The 12,252-nt window shown below is 39.8% G+C and overlaps 1 protein-coding gene across 1 annotated transcript in view; it reads left to right on the top strand.

Annotated features, from left to right (window-relative positions):
* Positions 1-12,252, top strand: part of PsGEF (Protostome-specific GEF) — a 603,069-nt gene that overhangs the window by 184,901 nt on the left and 405,916 nt on the right. Inside the window, exon 5 of the mRNA XM_067138170.2 lies at positions 10,613-10,778. Coding sequence (XP_066994271.2) covers positions 10,613-10,778 — 166 coding nt within the window. The remainder of the gene's footprint in view (positions 1-10,612; positions 10,779-12,252) is intronic.

Below are 12,252 nucleotides of genomic sequence, written 5' to 3'. Positions count from 1 at the left end.
AAATATTTTATTTTTGGAGAATATTATGTATACCTACTTTACTACTTTTACAAGTACTTTTGGTGCTACGCTCACAGTAACACACGTATGTCTTTTGTTTGTCTTACACTTCCAACAATTTCGTGTGTGATGTCTGTGTTCACTGAAGTTCTTTGCTTTCCTTTCAATGCTTCACTTGTCAATGACATCATTTCCTGAATTGTATCGCGATATGCAAGATTTAATAGGCGACAAAAAGCTATGGCCAATGTACATAAGAAGAATTCTGTGGACTAGTGATTTATTGGTCCAGGGATCATGCTATTTTTCTTTCAACAAAAATCATTTTTCTGGTACTTACGATATTTCTCTGTAATGTGCAGCACCAAGTTGTTGAATGTGTCCTTAGTTGTTTTTCCGTAGAGTTCCAGCGACATCACTATAACATGGTCACTTGCCTCATTGAATGCTGTTGACCTCCATTTTGCTGTTTCAAAACTAACTACAATAAGACCAATGGTCTTGGCTGTTTGAACTGGCCGCTCTAGTCATATGGGCAAAGATAATGAGAATCCACAGACATAGCATTCCCATTTCTTGGTGCTAGCCCTGGACCGCAAGAAATTAACAAAAAGCGGCACCAGCAGCGGAATACGACATAAACGAGTCCTGTCTGCAGGCCTTAAGTATGTATTCATATTTCTCTAATAACGACGGTATTTTTTAACTAGCTGATGTACCCGTGCTTCGCTACGGGATTCTCAGAAAGACTGACTTTGTGGTTTTCCTAACTGAAATCAACATAGGTAATTACAAAAACGTAAGTATGAATGTAGCGATTTAAAGCAATGCTATCATATAAAATACTCGATCAAATGGAAAGCCGCACGTTTTATCACTTTTAACGAACAGTGCTGCGGTTAGATTGCGGTGCCAATCTAATAGTCCAAAGTTCCAGAGCTGGGATGACCAGGCCGCAGATTGCCATGAACACTCATCTGCCATTATTCCGTTAAATATGCACACTGTTCATTCGAATCAGTGCCTCAGAGTAGGGATTGAATAGCCCGAATGCTGATGATCCAGTGTGTTACGTACCGGTATTATCAGAATATTTATAAACCAAGGGAATGGCATGCTAAAGAAGAAAGTTATCTAACTCCCCAGCTACTTCCCATCAATATTCAGGCAGGCTGTTACACTCTGTACGACTGGGCGAGTTGAGCGTGTGGTTAGCGGTGCGCAGCTGTGAGCTTGCATCCGAGAGATAGTGAATTCGAACCCCATTGTCGGCAGTGCTGAAGATGGTATTCTGTGGTTTCCCATTTTCACACCAGTCAAATGCTGGGCCTGTACCTTAATTAAGGCCTAAGGCACTCCTAGCCCTTTCCTATCCCATCGTCGCCATAAAACCTATCTATGTCGGTGCGACGTAAGTCAAATAAAAATACTCTGTACGCAGCAGTAATCCTAACTACCGGAGAAGAGGGGCAACAGAAGACACAAAGCACATCACGACAAACAATGGTCAATGTAATGGTATTGTTGATCAATGTTATGAGGTTTCTATATTGTAGGCCTTCACATTTAGTTTTCTTTCAACTCTGTGATTTGTAAAATATTTTATACCGTTAACTGTAGTTTCTTATTCTCCGACTTTACACACCGATTTTCATTAAATACTGTTTACCCATTTTCTCGTTACTCGGTGCTGATATGGACTTAGTAACAAAAATCCAAATTCATGAATATCTTTGTGACCATAGCCAGTACGGTAACAATGTATAAGACATGAATAATAGGAAATTAAATACAATATAACCTTAATTGTGTAGCATTCGCCGATTACACCTCTAAGAAGAAATATTTGAGAATTACATTTTAGGCCTTCCACTAAACTACCATTTCACTCAGCGTGAATAAAATAATTTACAGCCTAGACTATAGCGACTTATTTCCTGACTTTACATACCGATTTTCATCAAGATAGGACTACTAATAACACTATTTGAGAATTAAATTGTAGGCCTTCCCCTAAACTACCATTTTTCTCAGCATGAATACAATTATTGATAGCCTAGATTGTAGCAACTTATTCCCCAACTTTGCATACCCATTTTCTTTAAAATACGACCACTAATAACATAAATAGTTGAGAATTCCAATTTAGGCCTTCCCCTAAACTACCATTTCACTCAGCGTGATTAAAATGATTTATAGCCTAGATTGTAGAGGCTCATCCCCCGACTTCACATACCGATTTTCATTAGACCACTAATAACATAAATAGTTGAGAATTCAATTTTATGCCTTCCCCTAAACTACCATTTCACTCAGCGTGAGTAAAATGATTTATAGCCTATATTGTAGAGGCTCATCCCCCGACTTCACATACCGATTTTCATTAAATTCTCTTCAACCGTTTTCTCGTGATGCGTGTGCATACATACATACATACATACATACAGACAGACAGACAGACAGACAGACAGACAGACAGACAGACAGACAGACAGACAGACAGACAGACAGACAGACAGACAGACAGACAGACAGAAATTACGGAAAAGCAAAAAGTGCATTTTCTTGTTACTATGGACATGACCGATACAGAAATACCATTATTTTCAAATTCTGAGCTATGTACAGACAAAACTCTTATTTTATATATTGCACCCATAAGCGAATTTGCCTAATTTAATTCACAATTAAATTGTATATTTCACATATGAGATACCACAGTGAGGCTGTGAAACTAGCAGTCACAAAGGAACTTTCTGGCGCCAGCCTGACGGCGAGAGAATCCATGAAACTCTTCTCTAGACACGACCAGATTGTAAACCACCCATCCAATAAATTTTATGACACCGCCGGGGAGTGGTCACTTGCTGTGCGTTCTCACAAGAAAAGCACGCGGTGAAGCCTGACCTATTTAGCTAGGACAATAGAGGACCAACGACAGTAACCGCCAATTCGTGGGAGGAAGCGGATGCACCACGTTTTGGAAGAGCGCGAAAGTCTCAGCCAATCAGAATATTCTAAATTTGAATGAGCTGTCATACCGGGAGATCTACTATCAGTATCTCGCGATCTGAAGCCCGATGTGGTAGTGAAAAACAGTGTCCTAACTTCTTTACAATATTTGGTGAATTGTCTGTGTCAATCTGTGATTAATCAGTGCCTAATTAATAAAAATTCAACTTCGAACGGAGGAGTAATAGAACCCAGAATAAGGAGCCATCATGGCTGAACGAGGCCATCCACCGGAAGAAAATAACACCAGTGACGCGCATCATCGTGTGGATTATTCTATGATCATTTCCCGCGGCGCAATATCACATGTGAGTCGGACAGAATTTAGGAAGTTTTGAGTATAAATTTTGAAAACCATAACCTACGGATGTACGAGAAAGCGCTCCTGAGGACTAGATTATTACGCCACATCCCTTCCACGGAACTATTTTCCTGGTGGTGGGAGGAATTTTTATAAAACCCAGCGACCACAGGGTCGAACTCTCAGTTATTCTCAGTCACTCTCAGTGTTTCTAGAGTTCTCAGTGTTTCTTGAATTGGCAGTCATTCCCAGTTCTCAGTCAATTATCAGTGTGTTTCTGGAATTCTCAGTTACTCAGTTACTCTCAGTCGAATTCTCAGTTACTCTCAGTCGAATTCTCAGTTATTCTCAGTCAATTCTCAGTGTGAATCAAGTTCTCAGTCAGTGTTTTGAGTTCTCAGTGTGAAATCAACTCTCAGTGTCTTCGAAGTTCTCAGTTCACAGTTGTTTTGAATACTCTCAGTTATTGTCTTGAGTACTCTTAATGTTACTTTAGTATGCACAGCGAATCTACGTTTTGACAGAGTGACAGAGTGTGTCAGCAAAAATGTATTTTAGTCAACTTTATTTTGGCTGGTACGAAAGCGACTAGACACTTGTAGGCATTTTAGAAAGCCTTGTATTATTTACTTGGGAGAATATGCATTTCAGAAAATGAACACTTTCACAGACTTTTACTGTAAATGCAGGGAGTGTAGGCAAGAATTACACTTTCAATTTAAATGAACTCACATTACTAGTCGAGGGAAACAAATTCATGTTCCAGCAGATTTACATAAAAACATTTTTAACCAGTGGGGAGTGTTACATGTGAGATCGGTATATAATTTTCTCCACGACATAAACTGTATTTAGCTTGTTTCTACCATTCTACAAACTGTTTGGCAAGCTAGATGTTTATGGGCGGAAACTAGTAAGACAAACGGGAAGGTGATTGACTTTATTCAATGGAGGCCGCAACAGCAGACCTTGAGGGAACAGTTATGCCCCAGTAGGGTTAACGTACTATAAGCTGTAGGTAAACAGAGCTGAGGGATCGTCGGAAGGCCAGCAGGTGTTTGCAGGTAAAGAGCGAGGCGACCTTCATCTACACTACAGGCAGGAGGCTGCAGTGGCATCTTCTAAACTTTCACTGGAGTGAGAGAAATGCGAGTGTTTTTATGCTAATATAATCGTGTGGCACGGCATGGCAAGAATGTGTCAAATTTGCGTGTGTAATAAAAATATGGAATACCACATCACCTTGAAGATGGAATTCTAATTTCCACCATGACGGGGACCGGTGGGTGAACTGACCTGCTTCCACCATACAGGTATGAGCATAATTAAATCATGTAAATAATATGTAGTACCGTGGCAAAATCGATGATCAGTGTAGTTTAGAGTACTAGGTAAGGGTGTAAATAATTCACAGTTTTATAATACTGCTATAATAATAATAATAATAATAATAATAATAATAATAATAATAATAATAATAATAATAAATGATGTTTATGTTGCACTTTCAGATAGGCTTATTTTTGTGCACTTTGTTTAAGTAGATGTTTGTTTGCGTGTATTTATGGTTGATATTCTGTAGTATGTCATTTTGACAGTTAGTCAGCTATCGATTTTAATCTACGAGTGTAATGTCAGTTTATTATTATTATTCATCATGATTTTAGATCTATGTCTTTGGGTCACTTTTGTTGGAGTTTTGATGTTATGGACACCGTCGCGATGATTTCAAGGTTTATTTTCATGGTTTTTGCGCATTTCAGTTTGTTTATGTTGCGGAATCATCTTTCAGATGGCCGGTTTCGATTTGTATTTATCCCGCGTATTTTTGCGACGATTTTTGGGTAGACGCGAATATTTTATCTCTGTAGTTGCGGTTGCGCACGTTTCAACATTTGTGTTTTGAGAGGCAATCTCGTCACTTGTTTTGTTTATATAGTAACAATGAGCGCCATTGATGAGTCAGCTCTGTGATTTTTGTGATGTGTTAACAGTGAATGATCGAGAGATCGAGCTAGATGATTAATATCCCTGATGATCTACGTTAATGATGGAAATATGATATTTGAACCATGTCTTGAATTTACATAAGAAGTCGTAATATGCACGACAGATATTTTTGCCCGCCGGGTACGAGCGAGGCCGTATTGTGAGAATAATGAATTATAATGACGTCGCGAATTAATGAGGAAATAGAAGTGTGAAATGATGAATTTAACCACGTGCGTTAAATGTGTTACGACATGGGTTATGATACTACAGGCAGGAGCCTGTATTTGTTAAATAATTCCAGGGAGAATAGATGCTCGACTAATAATGCTAGCCAGTGTACAATGTGGACAGAGCGACGAGTCAATGTGTTTTGAATATTTATGTAGAGTCACGGATAACGTGAAAGAACAGTAAATTTTTCCATCAAGGTTAGATAATATTATGTCCAGACGTTTGTAGTCTGAAATTTGAGATTGCCGTCAAATTCGCAATATTTTGCTACTCGCAGCGGGGTATATTTTTCTGGAGACTCCGAGTTTGTTTTGCGCATTTCTATCCTTATTAATTTCCAGTAGGCCGCGATGGTGGGATCCAGTTTGTTTATTTGTCTTTCTTTCTGAGTGCACTTTGACCGTTTATTTTTAGGACGCAAGCATATGTGAATTATTTATATTTGATTTGTTGTAAATAGATAAGTGTAGCTAGGCTAGTTGTTTTTTTGATTTCTGTATTTTTTTTGGTCGGAGCAGTGTTTCTCCGTTAATTAACGTAATGATGTAAATAAGAGGTTAGATGTTAGGTTTATAGGTCATCGATTATGTCACAGTCGAAATAGTAGTGGTATGCTCATACCAGGCATCCAAGTAATTACCAAACTTTCTTTTAAAATCCACTACATTTTTATTTTGAAATGAAGCGATCTTTAAATAAACCAATTGTATAAAACTGCCGCAAGAAATGGTAAATAAGATGGTATCTGCCTCCATCTAGTGGTGATACCACAAATATGAATTTATAAATGAAATGCAGTTAGCGGCAAAGTCAATAGAAATTTTAATGTACAAAGATCGCTGTCATTCGACAATGTTAACATCAGGCACTTGGCCTAAATTTTGTTTTTATTTTAAGAGTCCAGTCTATCACAGGCAAGCAAGTGGAGTCTAACATGTAGATGAGTGGTTGGATACACTCAGAGTGATGTTTCGATAATTGATTTGTTTAATCAGGAGGTGTTGTATAAGACAACAGTTATGTAGGAAATGAAAGTGATGTTCATGGTTGTTTTGTTCTGTTTCAAAGAACTATTTCCTTAAGTGATACACTTGCTTAGTGCAGTCCATGTTTATTAAAATTTGGGTATTTTTCCCAAATGAGCCTACATGTGTTAAACATTTAATAACTCTGATAAGTCAGTGGATTGATCGACGTAACAGAATTTAATTTACTTTATTGTGAGTCTATTTATTAATTTGGATATCTGAGAGATAGTTTCTCTGTTATATATTTTGTATTTCAAGAAGGTGGTTTTTCTGACCAGAGTTTTAATGGAGTCATTTTTTTTTTAACTTGAAGTCAATGTCAAGATAGTCTGGAATATTTAATTAAGGTGTTGACCTTCAGTCAGTTTATTTAGGCAGTTTATGTTTGTTTTGGAAGGCAGACCTTCAATTTTAAATATTTTATTAGTCTCTTTTATTTCATTTGTTTACATTTTCACTAGTTCAGTTTACGTTTCATTTCAGCATTTTGCATTTTACTTGAATAAATTAGTCTTTTATTTAACTTTAATTCAGTCTTGGGTACCGTCATTTTAGTTAGTTTACCCCTTCTTTTCATTCCCTCACTCCTCTATCAGCGGGTGGCCTCTCCGGGGATATCGAACGGGCACGACTGAGAAGAAGAGTCTACATGCAGCGGTGAGTATGATGTATATGTCATTTATTATAGGAGCAGCCGGCGCAAAGAAGAAAGAAGAGATCACCGCAGTTGGTGCCTTAAAAGGGCACAATATATAGATTTACCGCAGATTTTTCACTTCATTTAAGTAAAAGCAATTATTATGTTCCATTTGTGACAAATTTTACAGTGACATTTCGTAGATAGGAATGCGCGATGTAACCCAGTGATACTTGTGATTCGAATGATGAGTGCAGCCCAATATTCATATAGCCGGGCTGAGTGGCTCAGACGGTTGAGGCGCTGGCCTTCTGACCCCAAATTGGCAAGTTCGATCCTGGCTCAGACCGGTGGTATTTGAAGGTGCTCAAATAGGCCTACGTCAGCCTCGTGTCGGTAGATTTACTGGCACGTAAAAGAACTCCTGCGGGACTAAATTCCGGCACCTCGGCGTCTCCGAAAACCTTAAAAGAGTAGTTAGTGGGACGTAAAGCAAATAGCATTATTATTATTAATATGCATATAATGCCTTTCTTCTTATTATTTTTATTACAATATGGTTGACGACACAGATAGGTCTTATGGTGACGATGGGATAGGAGAGGGTTAGGAATGGGAAGGAAGCGACCGTGGCCGTAATTAAGGAACAGCCCCAGCATTTTCCTGGTGTGAACAATGTGGAAACCACGGAAAATCATCTTCAGGGTTGACAACAGTGGAGTTCGAGCCCACAATCTCTCGAATGCAAGTTGATAGGTACGTGACCGAAACCGCACAGCCACTTGCTCGGTCTTCTTCTTCTTCTTCTTCTGATGATGATGATGATGATGATGAGGTTGTTTTTTTTTTTTTTGCCAAAAGCCAACTGAGGACGGTAACCCTACAAATTATTATCACCAGTTTTTAAATGATGTTGGCATAAACATAATACAGATATCGGGTTTTAACCATTTTGTGGGGACAGTAGAATACATCCAGGGTATCCCCTTCATGTCGCAAGAGGCGACTAAGGGGGTCCCAGAGACTCTTAACTTGAAAGCGTGGGTTGGCGACGACGAGGCCCTTAGCTGAGTCTTGGCATTCTTTCTAGTTACTTGTGCCAGGATCCTTACTTTTCTATCGTATCCGACCTCCCTTGGTCAACTCTTGTTCTTTTCCGACCCCGACGGTATTAGAGCAGTCGAAGCTTTGGGAGTTTTCCATTTTCACAAACTTCGTGGCCTTTGTCTTTCTTTGGCCAATACCACAATTTTTTGAAGTATCGGATTGTTTCAAAATTTCCCTTCTGATTAGTGTTAAAAGTGGATGGTTCCCCAATAGTACTTCCTCTTAAAACAATAATCACCACTACCACTTTGTACTACTCAGCTGCATGGGTTATCCATAAACTAGTAAGAGTAGCTAAAAACATCACTCTTGTTATATATGAGAAGAGTATTTTTGCCTCAGAACCCATAGAATTTAGCACATCAATGGATAACAACAGCGTGCGGTGAGTATTCGGGAGATAGTTTGTTCGAACCTCACTGTCGGCAGCCCTGAAAATGGTTTTCCGTGGTTTTCCATTTTCATACCAGGCAAATACTGGGGCTGTACCTTAATTAAAGCCACGGCCGTTTCCTTCCCACTCCTAGCCCTTTCCTGTCCCATCGTTGCCAAAAGACCTATCTGTGTCGGTGCGACGTAAAGAAACTGGCAAAAAAAGAAAACAGCGAACATAATTTAATGCACTCAAGTCAAGAGGCATTCAGTCTTTGTCAACATGCTGAAGTGACCGTTTAGAAACGCAGTACCCGTTACTACTTTCTTAATAAAGGAAATACTCAAGAAAATTTACTACAATTGTCTTTAAATACTTTTAAGTTCAATATTTCATCTATTCGTGATATAATAGAGGTACTGTACAGATTTCTATGTTTCTGTCAATGAGATTACGTTTTTCATGTTTGCTAGTGGCTTTACGTTGCACCGACACAGATAGCCTAGGTCGTATGGCGACGATGGGATAGGAAAGGCCTAGGAGTGGGAAGGAAGCGACCGTGGCCTTAATTAAGGTACAGCCCAGCATTTGCCTGGTGTGAAAATGGGAAACCACGGATAACGATCTTCACGGCTGCCGACAGTAGGGTTCGAACCCACTATCTGCAAGCTCACAGCTGCGCGACCCTAACCGCATGGCCAACTCACCCGGTGTTTCGTATTTTGACAGACGATATTGATTAGAAACACGCTAAGATCAAGTAATATAGAAGTGAAAAATTAGGCCCATACATGAGCACTTCTCCTGATTCTTGTTTCCCAAAAATATGTAATTTAGGTTCTATTAATTATCTTCCTATTCAAATAGCTGTGAATGCATTCATGTCATTTACGAGTTGTACAGTTATATATACATAAGCAATAGATGCCCAATTAAATTCTGCATGAGAAGTAGTTTTCGTTTCTTTTTTGTTCAATATTTGGTGCCTAAATCCTCTTAATTCGAATACACTTGCCTTTGGTTACGTTCACTTACCAAGATCCAATATGCCGGCTCCATAAGTAGCATTCATGACTTGACCTCCCTAGACAGACCTTGCTTTCCTCACTGGACCAGAAGGTGCCACTGCAGCACGGCTGATCCTATGAGCAACACCTTTCGGACACTATTTGTGCTCCAAATATCATTACTCAGCACCACTCATACCCAAGCAGTTTCCATATTGTCACAGCCATGGATGAGACTGGGACTTATATGAAGATAAGGCTGTAATTCTCAAGGGAATAGATTGGAGAAAAAAATCGTTCACAGGAAGAGGAATTTACCAAAGGAGATGTTCGATAAATTTCCAATTTCTTTTAAATTATTTAAGAAAAGACTAGGCAACAACTGAGAGGGAATTTGTCACCTGGACGAAAGCTCTAGATGCAGATCAGTGGGATTTGATTGATTGATTGATTGATTGATTGATTGATTGATTGATTGATTGATTGATTGATTGATTGATTGATTGATTGATTGATTGATTGATTGATTGATTGATTGATTGATTGATTGATTGATTGATTGAAATATGAGAAACTTATCAAATTATAGAACAGCACTTTGAGTTTCACCACAACTGAAAGTCGTTCGATTACTGGACGCGTCAAACTTCTGAGCATCGGTGAAATGTCCTTTGTGCTTCCTAAAAAATACTTACATTTGATTTTGTTTATTTCTCTCCACACTGTTTGTATTAATTTTATACATGTATTTGAGCCTTTATTGGGGATTAAGAGATTACATCTCATATTAACAGGTAAAATCTCGCAGCAATACTGTACTGCTTCGTAAAATAGCTCTAGTTCATTATTTTTAACCCGAGTTGTGTGTATCACCCTAATTGGATCAGTCCTTGCTGTTGTCATATGTTTTGGTTTTTTCCCTAGCGGCGGTCATTGAGGATAGCAGCTTTCTGCGTCACTTGGAACTGGAGCCCTGTGAGGCCCTGCCCAGCGCTAAGGGTGGACGAACCCCGTTCACCACCACCAGGAAGCTCGTCAGACATGGGGGCAGCGGCTTCGGCTTTTCGGTGGCGTGGACACAACCACCCAGGTGAGTGTACCAACATGTTTCTTGTCTCGTCTTTTTCAAGTAGATCTGAGCTAGAGTTAAATCACTGCGGTCACCACAAAGATCTTCCCTTATATTGTTTATTATTGTGATGGTAGCTTAAAGAGTTGCTCTCTCCGAGAAACTAACAAATCGCACGCTTAATTTACACGGTCAGACCAAATACACAGGGTGACCGAAAACAACACCGATAACGATTAGTAGGTTATAAGGGACCCATGTTTGGAAATGTACATTTTGGGTGCTGAGGGGCATTAAAATTTGACAACATTTTGGATACAATGATGGGCGTGCATTGCATATTTTATCAAGAAACCTCCACCAACACAGCAAGAGCACCACACCGTGTATTAAATTACAAAAGGGTTTCGAACTGTCAACTAGAGCTGTGCAAAACGACCTGTTGACTCGCTCAAACGCATTTACAAAAAAAATGTATCTCACTCAGTCAAGACTCGATCAGAGCTTCCTGCTCGGGTACTCTGTTCAATGAGTGTTTGTAGCTGTCCATGCTGTCTGATAACAGTGAGTAGAATCGAGTCTCGACAGACCGAGCAGCTCGGAAATTCGGAAGGTAAAGTGATACCCTGTTACCACATGGATTGGTTCTCAGAACACCGTTCTTGTACACCCACTGCATATAAACACTCGTAACGCACACACGCGAAGCAACTCGCAGTTTGAGCACCCATTGAGTGAGTGATAAACAACTGAGTGTACTGGTGTACCGAGCCTGTTACAGAGTTCAAGTTTAAACTAGACTTAACTAAAGTTGGCGTCTGACAGGTAAGGTTGGAGGGATGAGCACTGCACGTGCCATTTCACGATGTTGCCACATTCCAGCATTCATTTCTACATACTCTTACCCCTCGCTTCCGGCTGACTTGTTCCCTCCTTCATTTTGACCGCTGTGATCTGTTGTAGACTACCTGGCCAGGCGGTGTCGTCCCATTTGCGATCGCTCTTATACAAACAATCTGGTTCTTATCAGTGACAGTGAGAGGTTTGGCAACTCCCAGCAAGACGAGCTGCCCTGAAGTTTTATCCCCATGGCAACCGCAGTCGCCCCACCCTCGTTTCCATGGCAACCACACAGCCACTCCCTTTATCCCGCCTCGGCAGGCAGTAAACGGACCTCCCTCTAAGAAATGTCAGACACCAACTCTTATTATTAGCAGTATAGAGACTCACACTGCTCACTGTTCAAACATTGCCCATTGCGGCTGAACAGCAATGAGTGTAGTTCGAATCTGTCTAGACTCTATTCGTTCTAGCAGCAGGCTGGTTCTCAGACTCGCTCTTTGCATGGCTTTAATGTTGATCTCCAACGTGATTACAGAGCACACATAAAGGGTGCAAATGTTGGCGCTCACGGTCAAAGATGTTTGGTTATGTGCCCAGCATTTCATTCGCTGTGTGGATTCTTTGATAAGGTCTTCGTTTGATGACGAATGAG

The sequence above is a fragment of the Anabrus simplex genome, chromosome 1 (genome assembly GCF_040414725.1).
Source record: "Anabrus simplex isolate iqAnaSimp1 chromosome 1, ASM4041472v1, whole genome shotgun sequence".
NCBI classification, from domain to species: domain Eukaryota; kingdom Metazoa; phylum Arthropoda; class Insecta; order Orthoptera; family Tettigoniidae; genus Anabrus; species Anabrus simplex.
Note: the sequence above shows the minus strand (reverse complement) of the source record. Positions and strands in the feature narration are given on the sequence as shown.